General features: G+C 42.9%; 2 protein-coding genes across 10 annotated transcripts in view; one reads left to right on the forward strand and one right to left on the reverse strand.

Annotated features, from left to right (window-relative positions):
* EVL (Enah/Vasp-like) overlaps window positions 1-10,509 on the forward strand; it is a 223,797-nt gene extending 213,288 nt beyond the window's left edge. For 3 of the 6 annotated variants that reach the window (XM_043515960.1, XM_043515961.1, XM_043515962.1), the window contains exons 9-14: window positions 2,094-2,157; window positions 3,488-3,554; window positions 3,663-3,722; window positions 7,231-7,297; window positions 7,751-7,808; window positions 9,909-10,509. In XM_043515960.1, the coding sequence (XP_043371895.1) occupies window positions 2,094-2,157; window positions 3,488-3,554; window positions 3,663-3,722; window positions 7,231-7,297; window positions 7,751-7,808; window positions 9,909-9,946 (354 nt within the window). In that variant the 3' untranslated portion in view covers window positions 9,947-10,509. The remainder of the gene's footprint in view (window positions 1-2,093; window positions 2,158-3,487; window positions 3,555-3,662; window positions 3,723-7,230; window positions 7,298-7,750; window positions 7,809-9,908) is intronic. The other 3 variants (XM_038406724.2, XM_038406722.2, XM_038406723.2) reach the window with 1 other exon arrangement.
* Window positions 10,510-13,021: 2,512 nt separating this feature from the next.
* Window positions 13,022-23,711, reverse strand: part of DEGS2 (delta 4-desaturase, sphingolipid 2) — a 32,203-nt gene continuing 21,513 nt past the window's right edge. For 2 of the 4 annotated variants that reach the window (XR_006281888.1, XM_038406725.2), the window contains exon 3: window positions 13,022-13,505. Coding sequence is in view for 1 of the 4 variants with exons in the window: in XM_038406725.2 (XP_038262653.1) it covers window positions 13,359-13,505 (147 nt within the window). In the remaining 3 variants the exon portion in view is untranslated. Of the gene's footprint in view, window positions 13,506-22,022; window positions 22,372-23,273; window positions 23,348-23,711 lie in introns of those variants that run through there. The other 2 variants (XR_006281889.1, XR_006281890.1) reach the window with 2 other exon arrangements.

Below are 23,711 nucleotides of genomic sequence, written 5' to 3' on the forward strand. Positions count from 1 at the left end.
TTCAAAAGCTGTAATGTATCTTTGTAAATGCATTCTATATCATCAAGTGTCCACTTGTGTCAGTTTGGTAGATCAAACAGTATGAAATTTGGGCTCATGGAGGGATAGTAGTTTCAGTGCATTTCTGTTTGAACCGTTCTGTCCGTGTGCTGCTGAATGTTTCAGTTGTCCTCTAAAAGATTAAATGAAGGCTTCGGTTTTGATTGAATTTTAAAGTGAACTTGGTGCTTGTGAAAGCAGCCACATTATCAGCCAGGAGACTGAAGTCCTTTGTTTATCCACAGAACAGTTACAGCCCAGGAGAGCTTCCCCACTAATCACCATACCTAGGGTATGTCTGCACTTCAATCAGAGGTGACTTCAGCATGTGTAGAAATACCTGAGCTAGCTTTGATCTAAGTAGCTCAAATGACAATAGCAGCAGAGCCGTGGCAGCATGGACTAGCAGTTTGAGTACATATCAAAGCTAGCTGGTATTTCTACATATGCTGCAGTCACCTCTCTGATTGCAGTATAGACATCCCATAGAGGCAGCATGTCTAGGAGGACAGGAGTAGTGCAGTCACCACTCCCATGCAGTCCTTTGCCTTTCTGCTGAGACTCCCATCTGTGCTGTTGCTATTGGCTTATGGCCTTGTAGTGCCTTTAAGGCAGAGCCCCATGCTGTGGAGGCTCACTGCCAATGCAGGAAAGTCCGGAGGCATCATGCCTTAGGCACACTGCTGCTGCAGCTTCAGAGAGCCACCAGCCTCAAAGACAAAGCACCACCTGCTCCCTCTCCTCTTTTGGGCATGGGAGGGCTTCCTACCCCAGGGCTTCCCACCATATTTGGAGAGGCTTGCTGCAATAGCAATGCTGAGGGTGCTTGCACTCCGTGAGAATGAAGGCTGATTTTGCATGATCCTTAGCTAGGTGAGCAGGGCTGAGGCTGCCACTATGGCCGTCCACTGTGCTCACAGCTTTTCCCGAAGCCTGGGTTTGAACCATTTACCTAGAAATGAAAGGCACAATTACCCAGATTCTGCTCCCCCTCAGCTGTTAAATGCTACTGTCTGCTTTGCCATTTGCTTTGTCATTAACTCATATTCCACTCAGACCTTTAGTTGAGTCACATTGTAACTGGCCTTCCTTAGTGTGATGGTTCTGGAATTCACCCATGGATTGTGCAACAATAACAACTTTGCAATACCTTTATTGTTGCTTTGGTACCGTCTATCAAGCCTAATGCAAAGCCAGCAGCCATTCAAACTAACGGACTGCTTTTTCATTTTAGCTGACATGTTTAGTGCTTTGTCATAGGAAGCTCTTAAATAATATTTACAGATCAAATACATTAGTCTGGATTTTGCTCTTTTGTAAAGATTCTCGATTCTGCTCTTTTACCCTTATGTAAACCCTAGTGACTTCAGCCCAATTTCTATGAAGAAATATTGACTGTCCTAGTTAGGATAGCTAAATAAACTGAAACTGCTACTACCATCATTTGTGGAAAGATTGGTCTAAATCCTGTTGTCACTTACTCCCATGCAATCCAGCTGAAATCAGTGGAATTATACGCGGGTAACAGACCAGTATCTGGTCCTGTATTTCTCCAGCAATACAGACAGTTTCTGAACTTTGGGATTAGTTAGCTCAAAGAATGGGCAATGGCAGCCAACACCTTTCAGTCATGAGCATGAGACCAGCCGTGGTTGGTAGGTAGGAAAGGAACAGTACCATTTATTGCCCACAGAAGGACAAGCAATGTTACCGTTTGCCCTCTGTTCACTGACCTGAGTTGGTAGGTTTCAGTTGAGTTCCTAATAGAAAAGTGTTCCCATTAAAAAGAAAAAGAAAACACCACCCATCCAAATGTTTCCCCTTGGTGGTGTTAGTGGAGCGACCAGAGTTTAAATGGACTTGGGAGTGACCTACCATCTCACCTTCGAGATGGTCCCCTCGTGTCAGGGTTAAGGCACATGGGCAAGAAGCTTGCACTGACACTGCCTGTTCTGTGGATGAGCGGAGAGCACAGTCCATCATGTCCATCAGTGACTGTTCACTTGAAAAATGTTGAGTCGAAATTTAAGAAACATCTTATTTTTCTTTATTAGGAAGATGCTAGCACCTCACCTTCACCAGTCACACGAGGCCCTAGCCAGCAGCTGAATTCTTCAGGTACTAAATCTAATTATTAGCACTCTTCATCTTCTCCTTAATCCAGTGAAACATTTTACCATTGGAATCTGGGTTGATTATCTTAGCTCTGAGTAAGGGGGATTTACTAACAGAACATCTACAAATAGTTTTTGTTTTAAAATCTCTTTTGAGCAATAAAGGGTGAATGTGAATTTTCTTCTCAGATCAGCATAAAGACAGAACGGTGAATCTAGTTGTTTGGGCCCAGATTCTCACACACACTGAAATCAATGAGAGTTAGGCCCCTAAATACCTTTGGGGATATGGATCTGGGTTTCTAAGGGTCAGATCTCCCATTAGCTTGTATCTGCGTACGCTTCCGTTATGGGAGTTAAGGGGAGCTGTACTGATTTATACCATCTGATCTGGCCCTTAATGCAATTGCTATTCACAATGGGCCTGATCCCACAAGGTGCCGTGCCAAACGAAGGAAGTTTGAGAGGCTCAGCACCAAACGGAATTGGGCCCGTAACATAATGTGGTTTTCAGTGATGAAGTTGAGAACAAAAGATTAAACCACAGATCATCTACAAGTCATACAGACACTTTGCAGTTCTGTTCTCCCATTGACATTTGAACTAAATATTATAAAATGTAAATAGCCTTTTTATTCATGATATTAGACATACGCACGAGAATCCACTTAACTGGGTTTATCAGAGGGATTCTCCACCTTTTTTTGTTCTGTAGACCACTTTGTAAGCATGAGAGCCTCTTGTAGACCCAGCTCCCCAGAATCCTACTGCTTTATTCTCAAAATGCTTCATACTGCAGACCACCAGGGATGATCCGGAGTCCAGAGACCACTAGTGGCCCATGGTCCCCAGCTGGAGAGCTGCATGTCTGTCATTTCAATGAAACAGTTGTCGCAATTAGTAGAAGAGGCCCTTTAAATGTAGAAAAGTCTAGAAAAACAAAATGAAAATATTGTAATTTAATTAAAATTATACTCATAGTATTTATTCCATATTTCTTCTTTTATTATTTGAGTGATTTTTGTATTAAAAAAGCAAAAGTCAGAATTCCACATCTTTTAGTATGAGGTTAAACATCACTTAACTGCTTGGCACTAGCTAAAGGGGATCAAGTGTCATTGCCCCTCCTCTGCATAGATTTTTACTAATACTGTCCCAATTAAAAGTAGCAGTCATTATTATTCATTATTGCTAGCCTATCTGCTCCCTTGGATACATCTCTGAAAAGCCTCCATCTCAGCTGAATGAATAAATATATAAGAAAAACAGTTCCATGTTTTTACTGGCAAGGGAAGAAACAGAACAAACAGTAATTCTTCATTATTACTTTACAGACCCTGGGAAGAAGCCATGGGAAAGAAGCAATTCTGTTGAAAAGCCTGTATCTTCATTACTCTCTAGGTGAGTTGCATGGGTTACTCTCTAGAATAGTAGCACAGTCTGGACTGTAAGCATGCTATCTACATAACGTGTGCTCAATTCATGTCTTATTTCATTCCATTGCCATAGAAATCCATCAGTGAAGAGTCTTGAAGCTAAGAGTCCCATACAATCCCAACTACCTTCTAAGTACTGAAAAATGATCTGGCTTCTTAATTGTCTCAGCTTGTCCTTCGGGAAATCATGTTGTCGTTGGTACAGCAACTAACATTCATTTGTCCTTGTCATGACTGTCCTCAGCCTGTTGTGCTTTGCTCCTGTCCGCTGCTTTACTAGCTCTGAGCCAGAGGCTGGTCTCAATTGGGCAGAGTGATTGTGAATTTGCAATTTCTGATATCAAAGAAAGTTTGGCTCAGGGAGTGAGTGGTAATGCCATGAACTGCCCTAGGATTTCTGCCCCTGGGCCCTCATTCAAGTAAGCATATGCTTCAGTATCACTGAAGTCAACGGGACTTAAGCACATGCTTCAGATTAAGTGATGCTTATGTGCTCTCCTAAATTGGGGCCCTGTCTCTTGTTTCCTGGGTAATGGGGAGTATTCTGTGCCACAGGGAAGATAAGGGCCTGTCTGGTGTGTCTCTTCATCACCTAACAGCCAGAAGAACCCTCCTCAACAGATCTTTCCGGGTGATCCTTCCTAACAGGAAACACTTTCATTGCCCAGCGCATGAGAACACTCAAAAGCAGAATCCATCTGCACCAAAGAGAGGAGAAATTATTTTTGCATCCAGTAAGGAACACGTGCAGCGAGGAGTGGGGAAGGAAAAATGAGCTGAGTGCAGCATAGGAGCCACCAGAGAGGGCAACCAGGAAAGAGGAGACAGGATGGGTCTGCTTTTGTAGATGGGAAAGTCAAAGGGAGGAGTCCAACAAAACTTGTCCATCCAAATGGCCAAATTACAGGCACAGAACATTGATCACCAGTATTGAAGGGTTAAAGTGTGACATTAGGAAGTTAGAAAGAGGCTTCCTTCCATTCCTTGGCCAGTACCACAATGTGACTATTGTATAGAGCTCTGACCGTTGTTGGAATAAGTTAGGGGTTGGAGGTGGAACATAGTGCTTTAAATTATTCATTTCAATAACGAACGCTTTCTCTTATTTGACACTGTTATTTTGTGCTACAGTGTTGTTAACACACAGAAAAGTAAGTGGGTGAGGGCAGATGTCGGTGCATACTGTGTGAAAGAACAGGGTCAAATCCTGCCCCACATTTCACTGACTTCAGTGGGGTTGCACAGGTGTAACTAAAGGCAAAATTTGGCTGCCTGGGTCTATCGCAGATCCACCATACAATGTCAGCCATTAAAGATGTGCCAGTTTTCATTAGATTCAGATGATCATAATATTCCCTGTCCTTGCAAATGCTGAGCTAAAGCTAGTTACCAAGTTTTCACACAGTAACTGTTGTAAGACCACTGCTGTTTGGAGGATGTTCAGTGGGAAGTGCATTCACGTTCTGTTCTAGGTCTAACACAAGAAACAACTCTGCTTGTTCTCTCATTCATATACTTTGTGGGTGGGATTTTCAAAAGCGCTCCCTGTTGGCCCAGCTCTGCTCCAGCAGCGTCAGTCGGCATTTGACCACAACCAGAGTGAGACGACCACTGAATCCCTTCAGAAAACCCCACTCATAATCTTGCTCATAGCTCACTTGAGCAGCATAAGGATCAGAATTTAGGAAACACAAAGGACTTGGTTGTGCAGCTCTTTCTTGGGCTAAAGGCCCACTGGAATCAATGCAAGACTTGCCTAAGAAAGAACTTGTGCCTAAAGACAATAGCAGAGCCGAGGTTGAAATGTTCTCATTAGGCATAGGCCACTTGATCTTTTTCTAAAACATTTCGTAAAGAGTCACCAATTTCAAAAAAGGGTTCATAACCTCTACTGGCTATTTTAACAAAGCAAGCCTCTCTTGAGGTCAGCCCTTTCAATAATGTCCATTGCGGTTGCCCTTGGCGATAGAAAAGAGACAGGACTCTGGTGTAGTTACACAAACCTGAAGTCTTTGGGATGCTGGGCCAAGGAACACAGCTTGTGCTGCACAGCCTTACCACTCAGCCTGCCTAAGGCAGAACTGAGCAATGGGATGGATTGCTGACTACATTCACTAATACAGTTAGGTTAAGCAAGCATCACTTTTTGGTTTTACCATTATTTTAGCAGCTGACTAAGTCCTGAGCAGTCAAGACAGTGTTTATTTTTTAGGAAATGCAGGTGTGGAGGAGAGACTTAATTTTCAAATGTTTGAGTTAGCCATTGATCCTGCAAACCTCCAGCACTGCTACATTAACTACACAGTGTTGCTGTAGCCGAGTTGGTCCCAGGCTGTTAGAGAGAGAAGGTGGGAGAGGTAATATCTTTTATTAGAGCAACTTCAGTTGGTGAGAGAGACAGGCTTTTGAGCTACACAGAGCTGTTCCTCAGGTCTGAGAAATGTTCTCAGTGCTGAGACTGGAAGAAGAGCTCTGTGACGCTCCAAAGCTTGTCTCTTTCACCAGCAGAAGTTGGGTCTAATAAAAAATATTACCTCACCTGCCTTGTCACTGTAAATAATTAACAGCCTTGAAGACTGCACTTTAAAGTACTATCTAGAACTTAATATTATTGATCAGAACTCTTTGGATAAAGTGTTACATATTAATTTACTCCTCAGCCTTTCCGCTGCATTTTAAGATTAGAAAACAAGCTCTCTTGCTGGATGGTAGTGATCAGCTGCAGTCTGCTGTCACAGTATAGTGCGGCTTGCTTCGCAAGATACGCTGGCTGCAAAATACTCCTGAATGGCACAAGAGGGAGTCATGGAACTTTTTAAAAAGTTAACCTACTCAAGAGCTGTGTGTTGGGATTTCATCTAGGTTAGGGCTTCTCAACCTTTTTCTTTCTCATTCCCAGCCCCCCCTCCACCCCCACGCTATAAAAACTCCAGGGCCCAGTGGCAGGAGGGGGCTGGGGCTCTGGACTTCAGACACCGGCTGGGGGATGGGAAGGCTGGGGCTTCAGCTGCAGGGTGGGGGGCTCAGGGCTTCTGCCCTGTGGGGGCACCAGGGCTCAGGGCTTTAGACTGAGGGGGAGCGCTGGGGTTCTCGCGGCTTCAGCCCCGTTGCTTTGCTCCCGGGTTCAGCCCCATAATGGGTACTGGAGCTTGGGGCTTTAGCCCTGAGGGAAGCACCAGGGCTTGGGGGTACTGGTGGCTCCACTACCAGTGACTCCGCTCCTGGCTTCAGCCCCGAAGGGGACACCGAGGCTCAGGGCTTCAGCCCCGCAGCTCCATTCCTGGCTTCCACCCTGCGGGGGCACTGGGCTTCAGCCCAACCGGGGCGCGGGACACCCAGCTTCACCCCCATGGCTTCACTCATGGCTTCAGACCCCCAGGGGGCACTGAGGTTTGGGGCTTCCTGTGGTTCTGCTCCCAGTTTCAGCCCCAAACTTCAGCTGTGGGGCCCCACAGCCCCCTGAAACCAGCTCAAGGCCTCCCCAGGCTGTGGACCCCTGGTTGAGAACTTCTGATCTAGTGTTTTGCAGCCAGTGACTATTAACATGCTTTAATCATAATGACAGTAGCAAACATCACATGGCTTAGTAAACATTGCAGAGAATTGATTTGCTCCTTTATCCTTTGTTTCCATTTCTCAAGGATGAAGCCCGTGAGCAGCAGCAATGATGTGGCTATGGATGCCTTAGATTTTGATCGAATGAAACAAGTGAGTGAGTGGGTTTTTTGAGCGTAGGGAATTTGATATGGTAGCTGTCTTTCCCCTTTGTGTTTGTCATACATGAAGGGCAACTGGTCAGGCTAAATGAAGATAGAAACATCACTTTTTGCCTTTCTGTTTGCCCAAACTTACAAAGCTCCTATTATGGAGAAGATCAGAGTAGATCATAGTGGTTCCTTGAAGCTCAAAGGGAAACACTCCCACTGTTATTGGATCAAAATGCTTGTGCAGCAGTGCCACCCCCTGTTCCCTGGTACATCAACAGGTACAGAACTCAACCCCTTTGGTAGTCAGAACACAGGTCCGGAATGCAGAACCACTGGAGTTAAAGGAGTAAAGTTATTTAGCTGGCAGCAATAGTGGGTTTTTATCATCTATATGGACCAGCCCATAATGGAGGCCATGGAATTCTGAAGTATATCTTTTGTTTTGTCTCATCAGGAAATATTGGAGGAAGTTGTAAGAGAGTTACACAAAGTGAAAGAAGAGATCATTGATGGTAAGAAATAGAAAAATAATGTATTTTGATAAGTTTGATCCTGAGAGATTTCACTCAGATTCAACACATAAGAAAATAAAAGCTGCAGAGAGTTCCCCAGAAAGTAATTTTACAACTACATTCCAAGAAGCTCTTTGCTAAATATGTATTAGTTATATGTAGATATGAAATAGATGTGACAAGTATGGATGTGACTATTGCTCAGAAGCTGGAGTGGAACCACAGGAGACAGAAGTATCTACCCAGAACTATCTACTGAATTTTGATCACTCAGTTGCATTTTTCCATGCCTTGTTTGTCTGTGCTCTGTTCTGAAGCTTGAACACAAGGCATTCAGTCTGAATCTTTTCAGCAGTTTTGCGTTGCCTTTTGGGGATGGCTTAGCTTTTACCCGACATCCTGATTTCATAGTCAACTGTGTATATATATCAAAGCTTCATGTAAGGTATTTTTACCAGCAATACAAAGACTGCACTCTTCCATGCATGTCTGAGATGCTCAGCACTGGTTTAAATGCAGACCAGAAAGAAGGAAGTTCTGCTGTCCTTGGTCTTTCAGTTACTCTGCTATGCTATGAATTCTCACCTGTGGTAAATAAAATAGGGTTTTAAATTCCCACATAGAACAAAACTGAGTTTGTCCACATGTGTGTGGCTTTGTTCATTCAGCAAGTTTTGCGCTACCTTAAACAAGCTAACTAGATTCCGATACTGGCTGCTGTTCTAGCCGAGAAAACACCTATCACCTAGTACTGTTCCAAGACCAAAGGATGTTGTTTATACAGCAATAAAAACACTCCATTACAGAATTGCTGAGGTCATTGAACTTGTTGCTAAGGCAACTGAAAAGAAGCAAGAAGAAATCTTGTTTTAGTGTTTACAACTCCATCCCCTAATTTGCTGTATGAGAATTATTAATTATAGGTGGTACCAATCAGAGCATTGATGTGTCAGGGTGATGGTTCTGAGAAATCCCCACAATGCATCCAGCAACGCGTGTAATAGCATAACACTGGGGCCAAACCCCCCTTCCAACAGCTGCAGTGATCATAAACTAAATCTCAGAAGATTTGTGTCTATTAAGCTTGTTTTTTAACCATATTCTAGCAAAATACAGTTTTCTAGAATTATTTTGAAACTACATAAAAAGAATACTAATTTCTATAGACTGCGACTGTCAATAGGAAGTTGTAAGACTTTTCCATGCACATCAGACACTAGCATAGAATCAACTGTGTGGTCCATTTGTTAGGTAGAGGAAAGGGAGTCAGAATTCTTTGGCTCTGATCCCACCTGGCTGTATGACCCAAATACTTGACCTGTACATATGTACACATAAGGGCAGTGTGAGGCTTAACTTATAAAGCACTAAACAGTATTATAGAAATGTGATCCTTATTTTTGTGTGTGTATTAATACAATGTATTGTTAAAAGGCATTGAAAAATTTGATACTATTTGAATAAGCTTTGCCGTTTGGGGCAACATAAATGGTGGTGTAAGGCAGCCTAATTGTGCTGCCATTGAAATCAGTGGGAGTTTTGTCTTTGATTTCAGTGGGAGCGGGAGCAGACACAAGGAGTGCAATTTGGGGGTGGCACGGGGCCAAATTTTAACAGGAGAAACAATCATTAGACGTGTGTAAGAAGGTACAAAATAGAATAGCCCTTTCAACCCTCCAGCCTTCCACACACACTTTTTTTACTGCTTCCTCTTGTTTTTCCCCAGCTGCAATCCCACCCTTCTGCCCCTCTTGCTATGAAAGTTACTGGCATCCTCTTACCAGTAAAAAGAAAAGGAGTACTTGTGGCACCTTAGAGACTAACAAATTTATTAGAGCATAAGCTTTCGTGAGCTACAGCTCACTTCATCGGATGATGAAGTGAGCTGTAGCTCACGAAAGCTTATGCTCTAATAAATTTGTTAGTCTCTAAGGTGCCACAAGTACTCCTTTTCTTTTTGCGAATACAGACTAACACGGCTGCTACTCTGAAACCTCTTACCAGTGTATAACTTACACTACTTCTGCCATTGGCTCTGAGTATTTACCACCTGTCACTGGGAGTAGTTGTCTGAATTAACCTTTTGGTTTGGTTTTCCAGCCATAAGGCAGGAGTTGAGTAGAATCAGTACAACATAATGACTGCACAGCATCTGCGAGGTACTAAGGATGCTAGGAAGATTGGATCATTTCTAAGTGTACCAAAGTCATGCAAGATGATGAAAGAGGACACCTGCACTGTCTTTATTCTTAAACCCTTTTTATTAGCAGACTGAGCACACTTTGAAGCTTGCTGCTGCCTTGGATTTGCTTCATTTTAAAAGTCTTAATCTAAAGAAAATATTAAATTTTAAATTTCTGGATTTTTTAGATTTCATCTGACATGGCACATCAGATTTGTCATCCTTTTTTTGTATTTTGTATTTGCTTATTTAAATGTATTATGTTTCTTTTTAGTAGTAGGTAAGAAAACGTGAACCATTTGCTTTTAATAGATGACTTCAAAGTAATTTTACTGGTAGTCTGCAATGTAAATGAAGACCCTTTGCCAACAGAAACGTATTGTGGCATCACCAGAAGAAACAGAGACATGTTAGTTGTCAGATGACAAGGTCTTTGACTCAGTTATCACAATATTAAAACGGTACGTCAGTGCACCACAGTATCTATGTTCATATTGGTAATAAACTGTTTATTGTCCATATGGCCCTGCTTTTGGTTTTGTTCATTAGTTGTTCTAGCTTTGCACTTTAATTTCACTGTGTTGCTGTGATGGGTTTTCTTGCTGGTTTTGGAGGCTCTGGTGAGAACACAAGAGCAAGGCTGCCTGCATGTTGTGAAATCTCATGTAACATTCATTTTTAATAAAAACAAGCAGGAGAGGCCCATCAATGTAGCATTAACCAGCATTTCAGAATCTGTCCAAGCAGGCAACTCGTTACCTACTCCCCTTTCCCTGACCACTCATAGTAGTGCAATGCCAGCTGTGCAGCAGCAGCTCCAGGAGGGGAACAGTTGGCTGCTAGCCCCATCTTCCTGCAGCAGTTGAGGCACAGAATCTTACCTCTGTCCTCCATCTATGTTGACCAGGGCCAGACTGCAAACAGGCTTCTAGAATCTGGAAATACCACATCCCAGAGTCTGTCACAGCCCTGCAAACTCATATTGTCATCAGTAACATTTACTGACCAGTAGTTAGTCCCACTGCTCCACTCAGACCACCACTAACCCCTCCACTCTCTCACTCATTCACTTCCTGCCTCCCTCCTCCCCCACAAAAACCCCAACCCCATTCCCTGACTTTTAATTTGTAAAGGCTTTCTTGTTTTGTTTTTAAGAAGGCTGCAGCCTACTCAGAGCAAGGGTAGGTGACAGTTAATAACTGCAGCCACGCTGTTGCAGCTTTACTGATGTTCTAAAAATTTCCCATGGCTGCTCACATGACCCTACTCCAGGCAAAGCTTAGAGGCTGCCTTTAGACAACATTTCAATTGAGATTGGGCATTTCAACCTCTGCATTGTCACACCGCAGGCCTGGAGGCAACGTTGGTACCCGGTATTTGACCTTTATTTTCTGTAGTCCAGCACTGCCTACCCACTCAGCTCTTACCACTTGTGCAATAAGTATGGGCTATTCTTTCAGCCAAGTATAGGCTTGAGAATTTCTACTAACTTAGGTCTGTTTAAGATTTACAAGAGCAGAACCCTTGTTCTATCCTCCTGCCCTGGATCATTGAGAGAAATCAAACAGTTTGAGCTCACTTCTTATTAAAACAGTCATTTTCCACCCACAACTGCTACTGAAGCAGTAGCTCCTGCAGTCAGCTTTTTAAAAGCCCAGATCACTTGAATTGTGCAAACTTCTTATTTCATGAGTGAAGTCTAATCAGCTAGTCTCCCAGCTGAAGAGCATGTAGTATTTTATTAGGCTTTTGGCCTCTCTTTGAGCAGTGCTAAATTAATAGCAAAACAGAAAAAGCAGCATAGAGGCAAGTAATGAAGTAGCAGCTGATACAACAGAGGAAGATGGTTTGCTCAATAGTAATCAAAGACAGCCAAGAAATTAGGAGAGGGTCAGGGTGCCTTGTAATGTTAGAAGTTTACTTAATAGAGATCCTGTTTATTAATCTTCCATAAATCTCTCAGGCAGGGTTAAGAAATCTGCCATGCTAGTTTATATCATAAACTGAAAGCAGCAAGACAGAATGAAGCAGGATGGAGGGAGCATTATGTTTAGAAATAGAAGTTTAGACATTTATGTACAGTTTTTCTGTACCAACAAAATGATTCACAGATGCTTTAAAGTAAGATAACATTGTAGAAGGGTGTTTAGTCTTAAGCTAGTCTGTTAACAGTTCAGCACATAGTGCAGTTATCCTGTAAGATGTTAAATGTTAATTCAAGGTATTAGAAACCCTGTTTCTCAGTTTGCACCTCTAAGAGAATAGAAGCTCATGGCTTTTCCCTGAGTGCATTAAGCCCAGAAAGGCTATGGCTGATCTACTCTTAGACTATGGTTCTGTGCTCAGGCATAATGGCGCCATTCTTATTCAACAGATGCATATGTACTATATGGATTGAATCATGCTTGCAACCATCTCAGGCAGGAGGTTAGCCCTGCAGAGCTAATTACAGAGAAAGTTGAACGAGCGGGCTTTTATTCTGACTCACATGTTCAACAGCAAGGGGAGTGTGCTTGGCAAACTGAAAAGCAGTCTCTCCACTATACTGATTGTTGATCTGACATAAATGAGAATAGGAAATAAAGTTCCATCTTCATTTGTACAGTCACTGTCCAGATAACTTCACTGGATGTAACAAATCATACCATTGTGTTGCTCATGGCAATAAGATTCCAGCGTTTTTTCCCCATCTACTCCATTTTGGGTCTGTCCCTGACTTCCCAATCCCATATGATGTGGCAGCAATATTGCAGTAGCTGTTTACCCAGCTGTAATCTGCTCAGAAACCAAGATGTAGCTCAGAGATGACTGTACTTGAAGTAGCATGTATAATACAGCCCTAGCCCTCATCCATCCAATGGAGCAAGAGGTTGAGTTTGCTCTTGAATCCAGGCTGCCTCCTGCTTGCATTGACCTATTAAGGCAAGCCAGCCACCTGTTTGAAGTATGTTTCTCCATTCCTCCCAAGCTTAGAAGCATTCTGCATCCCAGGACAGGTCTAAATTGAATCTCGCACCACCCATGCATGATTCTGATGAAAAGGGGGGGAAAAATGTTTAATATGGATTTAAAATGTAAAAGTTTCACTAAGATACAAAGGATAGTGAATCTATGTAGCCTCTGCTATAAACATACATGTGTGATATCCTGCCAAAGAGCAATGTTACATAAGCAAAAATCCTTTTAATAAAAGTTACAGTATTCTAAAAGACAGTACCTGTGGTTTGCTTCAATATTTCATCACCTTTAGTACTACAGAAAAGGTAAGTGCATAGAAATATTTCTTCAGATCATTTTTAGCTCTGAAAACTCAAGTTCTCAAATTTTGGATTTTTTTAAACAATATTAATGAAGACACTAAAGCAAATCTATTGGTTTTCTGTTGCTAGTTTGCATATTCTCTTAATCCGTGAGTAAGGACCAATGGTGTCATCAAAAACAAAATCCCAAAGAACTCGAACCCAAGATTGGTGCTGAGGAAGGTTGTCATAATATTCTGCTGCTATCTTCTTCACCTGAAAAGAAGAAGAGACCCATTTAACCAGCATTGCATTGTCAGGGGTTCTTCTGTATCTAGTTTAGATTGTGTCTTGCCCACTGTAACTTTAAGATCCACACCATTAAGTCTTTCAGTGAAAAGCATCCCATGTCACCATCTACTGAATGACTATGAATGATGTAGCATTTTTGACAACTATTTCTACTGGAAAGAAATGTTGAACTAGAATTCCATATTTTCCTCCGACTATTTTTGCACACAGTGTTTAGTAGTCCACTTTATATGACTGAAATACTCCAGCTACAGCCTTGCTTGCACTGGAAATAAAAAAATATTACAGAAACCAAAGTCTTTTTAGCTATAGCATCTAAATTCTGTACCACTTCAAGTTTTCCCATTTAATAGTTGCTGTTAATTTAGTCTCAAACTAATCTGGCATCCCGTTAAATTTTCCTGTAGATACAGGCCTGATAAAGAATTCAGGGATGTTCTGGTTCTAGAACTTTGGTTTAAAAAAACAAACAAACAGAAAACCCCCTCTGATCTGTATCCAGAGCCAGTTGGAAATTTCATAAGGGGCTCCTATCTCCAATGGACAGAACCAATTGTTTGGTCCAAACATGCCCTCAGAATTTGAAAAAAAATAAAAATATATGGCTCTGAATCTAATCTTTGTATTTTGGTTACACAGGACTGGAATTCAGCAGCCAGAACTAAGTCTTTTATAAGGAGGGAAGGGATACATGAATTAGTCTGATTCATCATGAGAACAAGGCCTTGTTTTGAGCTATCAGGACTCCATCACAGCATAAATTCATGCATTTTGTGCCACCCACTTCTGAACATGATTAAGGGTTCAAGAACAAGTGGCAAGTCCTTGAAAGATCAAACCAGTCCAGAAGACACTGAGTGCTGCTTGGCTACAGGTCTGTTTCTCCCTATGCGCCATTACTAGCTAGTATTGTAGCTGCACACCTGATCTCAGAGTGACAGAAATTCACCTTGCCTGCTCTCAGAAGTGCTCTCTCTGTTGCTGTAGGAATGTGCAGGCTGCCCTTCCCATATAGCTGAGTTTCCGTTTGAGGGCTTTAAACATTAAGTTTTTAAAATCATTTTAACGATTTTTAATGGGACAAGACGACATCTGAAGTGTAGCTTTGGCAGGGAGTTGGTTTTGCAGGCGGTAGGGACAGCATGAAAAGGAAGAGATTTCAAGAACTCATGGAATGGGGATGCTATAGCAACTTTAGCACGAGCAATACAGTGGTGATACAGTTGCTATTACCAATAAACAGCTCAGCACTCTGTTTCTGCACATACTTGAGTGTAGCAGCAAGACAATCAGTGGAGCTGCTGTATATTTGCATAAACCTGCCAAGATTATTCTTACCTAGGCAGTTTTTTTTTTTTAAATTGAACTCAGCCCTTTAGACAAACAAAAGCCATAGTGTCCCAGGCAAAGTAGGAGAGCTAAAAGCAGATTTCCTTCCAGATTTACCCAGTATTTAAAAGCCAGTGAGGTGGTTAAATGCAATAAAAATTCCCCCATCCCTTCCCCCATTTAAACTTGGACTTTTATGAGCCGTTCTTCCCATAGAGCCATTTATATGCAAGTTTTTGACCTTCAGTGAAAGAAGCTCAGATAAAGTTAAAGTGTAAACCAGTGTTAGTCACACTATAAATTAATTTACCTGTTTTTATACTTCTCCTTTAGCATGAATTGTGTAATACAGTCCCAACACCCAAGAAAAGAGGAAGTTACTATGTTAATAAGGACTTGGATGAATAGTGCTATATAAATGCAAGGGCCGAAAGCAATCCACAAGCCTTACAAACAAACAAACAATACACACCCCTCCTATAAGATAGGGTATTGTTCCAGGACACCAGGGTTAAGACCCAGTTCTGGTTATCACATTCTGCCATCTCATAAAAAGGCCATTGTTTCCATTAGAAAAATATTCTTCACAACCTATTTTAAAGCTATTGTGAAGGGCTGTTATGCAGTATTAAAACAGTTCCTTCATTTCACCCTAGAGATGGTGACCATGCCAAATGTTCCCTCTAATTTTTGACAGGCCACGTGCACAAAAAAAACTTTGTGCGCACAGTGTTTTGCCGTGTGCATGTGGTTTAGGATCTGTGTGCGTGTGCACACGCTCACAGCTTAGAGGGAACAGTGACCATGACCCGTATGTAGTATTCATGTTTCAGTTCAGGAAAGGAGGATTGTACGGGTAAGGTACTGGCCTAGGACTCTTGAGACCTGTAGTTACATCCTGGTTCTGCCACAAACTCCCTGTATGACCTTAATCTCAAATCATACTCCCTCCGTGCATCAATTCCCGCCCCCCCTTCTGTAAAATGGGATAATCCTTCCTTTCCCCCTGTCTTGTCCATTTAAATTATAAGCTCCTTGGGGCAAGCCTTATCATTATGTGGCGTCTACTAAATAGGGCCCAGAGCTCAAGCCTCTAGGTGCTACTGCAATACAAATTAATAGTTACATTGGCAAAGAACACTGGGATCTTCTGGGAAGTACAAAATCCTTTAAGACTATTAGATCATCTCCTTCTCCACTGAAATATAGCCACAACCAGAATGGAAAAGCAACTGCATATGACGGTTAGTGAAACTAGAGAGAATTTTAGGTAAACTGATTTGACCAGGATGCCAAGGTAACATCCTTACTCTTGCAATACTATCATGGACTTCTTTTTAAATGGCCCTGGATAATCAGGAGCTTGGTTTTATGTCCCAGGTCTACATCTCTAACAGCATATTTCTCTTCACCACTTCGCCTTCACCCTAATGCTAAGGCAGTGGTTCCATAAAGACTGAGTGCTATCTATTGAGCATCACCACCACTTCCTGAAGCACTGGGATTTTCCTCTGCCTGCCATGTGGGTATGGGCACAGGCTGTTTAATTTTCAACAGACATCAAGCTCCTCATTGTATTGTTCTCCAATCCCATGGTTTAAGCATCCTGTTGACAAACTCCTGCCATGTTTTGAAAGGAGCTGAACACAGCTGGCTTTGTTCAACAACAATCAGTTTAAATAGCAACTCTCAGGCGGTCTACACTACACAAGTTGAGTGTGCCCAGAATTGTATCGTCCCTTAATATGCTCCTAACATCTCATGTAAGAGTATCTACAGTTTATAAGCACACCAAATATAGGTTCAGTTAAATATTCTTCCAGCAAAGTTAGAGCCCAGTTTAGTGCTAACATGATTTAGGCTGGAACATTAGTGGAACAGCACTAATGAGTCAGAAAGTTTTCCCAATGTTGTCCCACTCTGCATGGGGAAGGAGGCTTTATATCTCCCAGAGTCCCACTGTTTCTGAGAGCAGAGCCAGGCTCTGCAGGATTGGTATCCAGGGGACATACTAAAATGATTTAGAGCAGCCCCACTGTGGCTGTAGGGCAAAATGGCAACACGAGTTGGCAGGTCTACTGTGGACCCAGCTTGTGCATAAAGTAGATTCATCCCACCAGTTCAGTTAGGAAGGGCAGTCCTATAACTGACCCCAGGGCATGAGTAGCAGCATCAATACAGCTCTGGGACTGGTACCAATAGAGAGCAAGAATGAAGCACTGAGCTTTGGAAACCTTACCACAGTAGTATTAGATTTAAGGAATTATCTACAATGCCAACATTTCTTATTGGATTATTAAAGTTCATGATATCTTTGTACCTAGACAGTCAACCTCCCTGCTTTTTATCCAGCACTTACAGATTGCAGATGTACCGTACTCCACATCCTAAACATTGATTAGCTAGTGTCTGGAATACACCAGCATTCTGAGGGTTAAGTTTGATGGCCTATTTCCTGTATTGTGACATACTGGAAAGTGCACTGAAATAAAAGCACTGAAGTTCTGTGCAGTTCTGCTTTGTAATGTTTGTTGACTAACTACCCATATGAAGAAATCCAACATGAAAACAGTGAGCATGTTTAGTTGTCTATGCTAACAGCATCACAAAACATGAACTATGTACATTGATTTGGACATAAGGAAGCGTATTTTAATGCTAATTTTATTTTAAAACTATAATACTAACAGATCAACAAACTGAAGTTAAATTGCTATTAAATGTACTCTGGCCTGAGAATGCAGATAAGACAGGTACCCTATACTAGTTATCTTTCCAGTCACTTAACATTTGCTATAGTATTACTGTGGACTACTGCCATTTGATTGCATTACCATTATCTCAAAGAAAATGGGCGCATTGTGATTAAAGTATAGGAATGGGAGCCAGCCTGACTCCTATTCCTGGCTGTGCCACTAGCTTCCTGCATTATCTTGAGTAAGTTACTTTACATCTCTGCCTCAGGTCCCCCCCTCTCCCATCTATAAAATGGGTATACCAATACTCCCTTTCCTCAGAGGGCTGGTGTGAGGTTTAACTTGTTGGTGTTTGTAGAGAGTTTTGATACCTTCAGATGGAAGGCACTACAGCAGCCTGAAGCATTGCCCTAATGTCTACAAGAGACTTGATAACTGGTTGGCAGGTGGTATGTTGAGGCCAGTGCTTATCATCCTAACCTGTACTGTGTCGTTGTTGCTTGTGCTCCCCCTTTAACCAACTGATGTCTCTTCTCTTAAAGTGCTTGCAAGCACTGAGACAGGGAGAGGACTGCCGAGACCTACTCAAGCCCTCGGATCGCTACCCCTTCCTGCTCTCCACGTGGGCCCACAATGATCCTCGCCAAGAACGACCCTTGAGGGATCACTGCGGAATACGTGGCTCTGGGACGAAGGATTTAAAGGAGTGGAGGCGCCCGGTGCGGTTTTCTCGTCCATCCTCCCCGTGACGGAAAAGGCCTGGGTAGGGGACCGTCCGAATCGTGGAGGTCAACGAATGGCTACGCAGGTGGTGTCGGAGAGAAGGCTTTGGATTCTTTGACCATGGGATGGTGTTCCATGAAGGAGGAGTGCTGGGCAGAGACGGGCTCCATCTTACGAAGAGAGGGAAGAACATCTTTGCCAGCAGGCTGGCTAACCTAGTGAGGAGGGCTTTAAACTAGGTTCACCGGGGGAAGGAGACCAAAGCCCTGAGGTAAGTGGGAAAGCGGGATACCGGGAGGAAGCACAGGCAGGAAGGTCTGTGAGGGGAGGGCTCCTGCCTCATACTGGGAATGAGGGGCGATCAACAGGTTATCTCAAGTGCTTATATACAAATGCACAAAGCCTTGGAAACAAGCAGGGAGAACTGGAGGTCCTGGTGATGTCAAGGAATTATGACGTGATTGGAATAACAGAGACTTGGTGGGATAACTCACATGACTGGAGTACAGTCATGGATGGTTATAAACTGTTCAGGAAGGACCGGCAGGGCAGAAAAGGTGGGGGAGTAGCACTGTATGTAAGGGAGCAGTATGACTGCTCAGAGCTCCGGTACGAAACTGTGGAAAAACCTGAGTGTCTCTGGATTAAGTTTAGAAGTGTGTGCAACAAGAGTGATGTCATGGTGGGAGTCTGCTATAGACCAACGGACCAGGGGGATGAGGTGGATGAGGCTTTCTTCCGGCAACTCACGGAAGCTACTAGATCGCATGCCCTGATTCTCATGGGTGACTTTAATTTTCCTGATATCGCTGGGGAGAGCAATACAGCGGTGCCTAGTACAATCCAGGAAGTTTTTTGGAAGCGTAGGGGACAATTTCCTGGTGCAAGTGCTAGGGGAGCCAAACTAGGGGGAGCGCTTTTTCTTGACCTGCTGCTCACAAACGGGTGTAGAATTAGTGGGGGAAGCAAAAGTGGATGGAATCTGGGAGGCAGTGACCATGAGTTGGTGAGTTCAGGCTCCTGACGCAGGGAAGAAAGGTAAGCAGCAGGCTACGGACCCTGGACTTCAGGAAACAGACTTTGACTCCCTCAGGGAACAGATGGCCAGGATCCCTGGGGGACTAACATGAAAGGGAAGGGAGTCCAGGAGAGCTGGCTGTATTTCAAGGAATCCCTGTTGAGGTTACAGGGACAAACCATCCCGATGACTCGAAAGAATAGTAAATATGGCAGGCGACCAGCTTGGCTTAATGGTGAAATCCTAGCGGATCTTAAACATAAAAAGAAGCTTACAAGAAGTGGAAGCTTGGACATATGACCAGGGAAGAGTATAAAATATTGCTCGGGCATGTAGGAAAGATATCAGGAGGGCCAAATCGCACCTGGAGCTGCAGCTAGCAAGAGATGTCAAGAGTAACAAGAAGGGTTTCTTCAGGTATGTTGGCAACAAGAAGAAAGCCAAGGAAAGTGTGGGCCCCTTACTGAATGAGGGAGGCAAGCTAGTGACAGAGGATGTGGAAAAAGCTAATTGTACTCAATGCTTTTTTTGCCTCTGTTTTCACTAACAAGGTCAGCTCCCAGACTGCTGTGCTGGGCAACACAAAATGGGGAAGAGATGGCCAGCCCTCTGTAGAGATAGAGGTGGTTAGGGACTATTTAGAAAAGCTGGACGTGCACAAGTCCATGGGGCCGGACGAATTGCATCCGAGAGTGCTGAAGGAATTGGCGGCTGTGATTGCAGAGCCCTGGCCATTATCTTTGAAAACTCGTGGCGAACGGGGGAAGTCCCGGATGACTGGAAAAGGCTAATGTAGTGCCCATCTTTAAAAAAGGGAAGAAGGAGGATCCTGGGAACTACAGGCCGGTCAGCCTAACCTCAGTCCCTGGAAAAATCATGGAGCAGGTCCTCAAAGAATCAATCCTGAAGCACTTAGAGGAGAGGAAAGTGATCAGGAACAGTCAGCATGGATTCACCAAGGGAAGGTCATGCCTGACTAATCTAATCGCCTTTTATGATGAGATTACTGGTTCTGTGGATGAAGGGAAAGCAGTGGATGTATTGTTTCTTGACTTTAGCAAAGCTTTTGACACGGTCTCCCACAGCCTTCTTGTCAGCAAGTTAAGGAAGTATGGGCTGGATGAATGCACTATAAGGTGGGTAGAAAGCTGGCTAGATTGTCGGGCTCAACGGGTAGTGATCAATGGCTCCATGTCTAGTTGGCAGCCGGTGTCAAGTGGAGTGCCCCAGGGGTCGGTCCTGGGGCCCGTTTTGTTCAATATCTTCATAAATGATCTGGAGGATGGTGTGGATTGCACTCTCAGCAAATTTGCGGATGATACCAAACTGGGAGGAGTGGTAGATACGCTGGAGGGGAGGGATAGGATACAGAAGGACCTAGACAAATTGGAGGATTGGGCCAAAAGAAATCTAATGAGGTTCAATAAGGATAAATGCAGGGTCCTGCACTTAGGATGGAAGAATCCAATGCACCGCTACAGACTAGGGACCGAATGGCTCGGCAGCAGTTCTGCGGAAAAGGACCTAGGGGTGACAGTGGACGAGAAGCTGGATATGAGTCAGCAGTGTGCCCTTGTTGCCAAGAAGGCCAATGGCATTTTGGGTTGTATAAGTAGGGGCATAGCGAGCAGATCGAGGGACGTGATCGTTCCCCTCTATTCGACACTGGTGAGGCCTCATCTGGAGTACTGTGTCCAGTTTTGGGCCCCACACTACAGGAAGGATGTGGATAAATTGGAAAGAGTACAACGAAGGGCAACGAAAATGATTAGGGGTCTAGAGCACATGACTTATGAGGAGAGGCTGAGGGAGCTGGGATTGTTTAGTCTGCAGAAGAGAAGAATGAGGGGGGATTTGATAGCTGCTTTCAACTACCTGAAAGGGGGTTTCAAAGAGGATGGCTCTAGACTGTTCTCAATGGTAGCAGATGACAGAACGAGGCGTAATGGTCTCAAGTTGCAATGGGGAAGGTTTAGATTGGATATTAGGAAAAACTTTTTCACTAAGAGGGTGGTGAAACACTGGAATGCGTTACCTAGGGAGGTGGTAGAATCTCCTTCCTTAGAGGTTTTTAAGGTCAGGCTTGACAAAGCCCTAGCTGGGATGATTTAACTGGGACTTGGTCCTGCTTTGAGCAGGGGGTTGGACTAGATGACCTTCTGGGGTCCCTTCCAACCCTGATATTCTATGATTCTATGATTCTATGATTCTAGGGACTTTTTTTGGTTTCTACAGCACCAAGGCACCATAGGGTACAAGGCTATAACTGGAGCTCCTAGGCGCTACTGCAATTCCAGTGCTTTACTACAGCATATGTATTCGTCATCTTCCAAAGTAAGTGCCTTAGTAGTGCTGAAAGTCTAAGGAAAGAATAGGAGAAGGACGACAAGTATATGATAAGCTAGTTGTGAGCAACTTGATAGTTCTAAGCTATGCGTAAAAATACAAAACCATTAATAAGCCAGCTAATTCCACTGCTTCTGCTATCAGCTTAACTTGTGCTTCAAACAAGCACAGCTACTAGAGTTATTTTGAGGCTGTCAATCTAGTAAGTCTGGTTTCACACCCTGCCTAGTACTTCCCCCTCAAGTTTTATGAATAACTCCTTTGCCTCAGATAATACCCAATGTAACAATAGATCTTTTTTTCTAATGCTAGGGGTGGGAAAGACTTGCGTTATCATTTGGAACATTTTACATGGGTGTCAACTCTGCAGATAAGTAGAATGGATCTCTTTCTTCCACTGGTCAGAAAAGAATGCAATATTATTAAACTTGAAAAAAAATTCACACAAAGACTAGCCAGCCTTTAGCATAACATTTTCTTCAGAATTGGTACTTCAGGACAGGATACTAATTTCATGGATACAAGAAAAGCAGTCATCCCACAGCTCATTGAAGGAGGAAAGGAGTTCTGCTGCCATCATATGAGGCTCACATTTTAACTGCTACTAGGTTACAGCATAGCCTAATGTTTCCTGTTTCTATTCAGAGATCCGAGAGCCACACTGATACAGGTTTTTCCAATGGCAAACATGTTGCTTGGGACATTCTGAATGAGCCATCTGTGGTAGAAGATGAAGCTAAATATCAATTTCTGATAAACAAATGAAAGTGCAGTACAAGGTCCATTTATTCTCTCATTTCCTCATTATGTGCGAGACCTGATCATACTCAAACAGCTCCCATTTTGTACTTGCTGAGAGATAAAGCTATAGATTCTACATCTAAAGGACCAACTATATTAGAGGATTCAACAATTCCAAGGTTAAGCACTGCAGTTAAGTAGACCTAATGAAGTAAGTTTTATCTGAATATGGTAACATTTCTTGAAATTTTATTCAACAAATCAATACAATTTTTCAACCATCAATACAGCAAAGTGTTCTGATGGCCACTCATTCCATCCTAGCCTGTCTCCTTTAAGTGAGCCAGTGCAGCATGTGCACAAAATGGTCCCTCCGACTGTTGCAGTACTTGTGCGTTGTGATATATCCCATAATTTTATCACAGCTCCCTGGAGCAGGTGCAGCATGCATGTGTTAGTCTTTGAGCTATTGACCTGAAGGGTTTTTGTAGTGCCCAAAGCCCTGAAAGCTTATTAATATAAAGAAGGTACAATATAACCACTCTGACTATATGCAATACTATATGACCTACATATTTGGCCTGTTCCAATGGCTCCTTCCATTGGTTGTCCTGCCCACAAAGTTACACAAGACTGAGAGCCAGGAGTTATTCCCTTGAGAGAGAAAAAAAAGAAAAGGAGTACTTGTGGCACCTTAGAGACTAAAATTTATTTGAGCATAAGCTTTTGAGAGCATCAGATGTAGTCCAATGAAGTGAGCTGTAGCTCACAAAAGCTTATGCTCAAATAAATTTGTTAGTCTCTAAGGTGCCACAAGTACTCCTTTTCTTTTTTGCGAATACAGACTAACATGGCTGCTACTCTGGTCCCTTGAGAGAGCTAGATTTAAGCTCACTACAACTAGTCCAGCTACTGCCTTTGGACAGGGATGCTCCAGATGGGTCAGGTGCTTGCTGTTAAAATAGAAATTAGAAACATAAAAATATATTTGCTAATGTTGTGAATTTTGTGCAATAGAGCTGGAAGAAGAAATAAAACAAAACTAATTTTTGCAGGGAAGTATATGTTCAAAGTTGGTCTTTAGCATTTTTGGTAACTGAAGAATGAAGGGAAAAGTTCAGTTTTGATCTTTCTAATTAAAGTCAAAAATTTCTACAAAAAAAAAAAGTAGCTTGCAAAAATTTCCACATCTGCCAAAAGCTATTTTCTGTCAAAGACATCCACAGAAAGTTTTCTGCCAGCTCAATGTGCAATAACTTTAAAAGTTTGTCATAATCACAACATACTCATTTCCTTCTCTTTGCTTCTCCCGCTAAG

This window comes from Dermochelys coriacea, chromosome 6, assembly GCF_009764565.3.
Source record: "Dermochelys coriacea isolate rDerCor1 chromosome 6, rDerCor1.pri.v4, whole genome shotgun sequence".
NCBI lineage: Eukaryota > Metazoa > Chordata > Testudines > Dermochelyidae > Dermochelys > Dermochelys coriacea.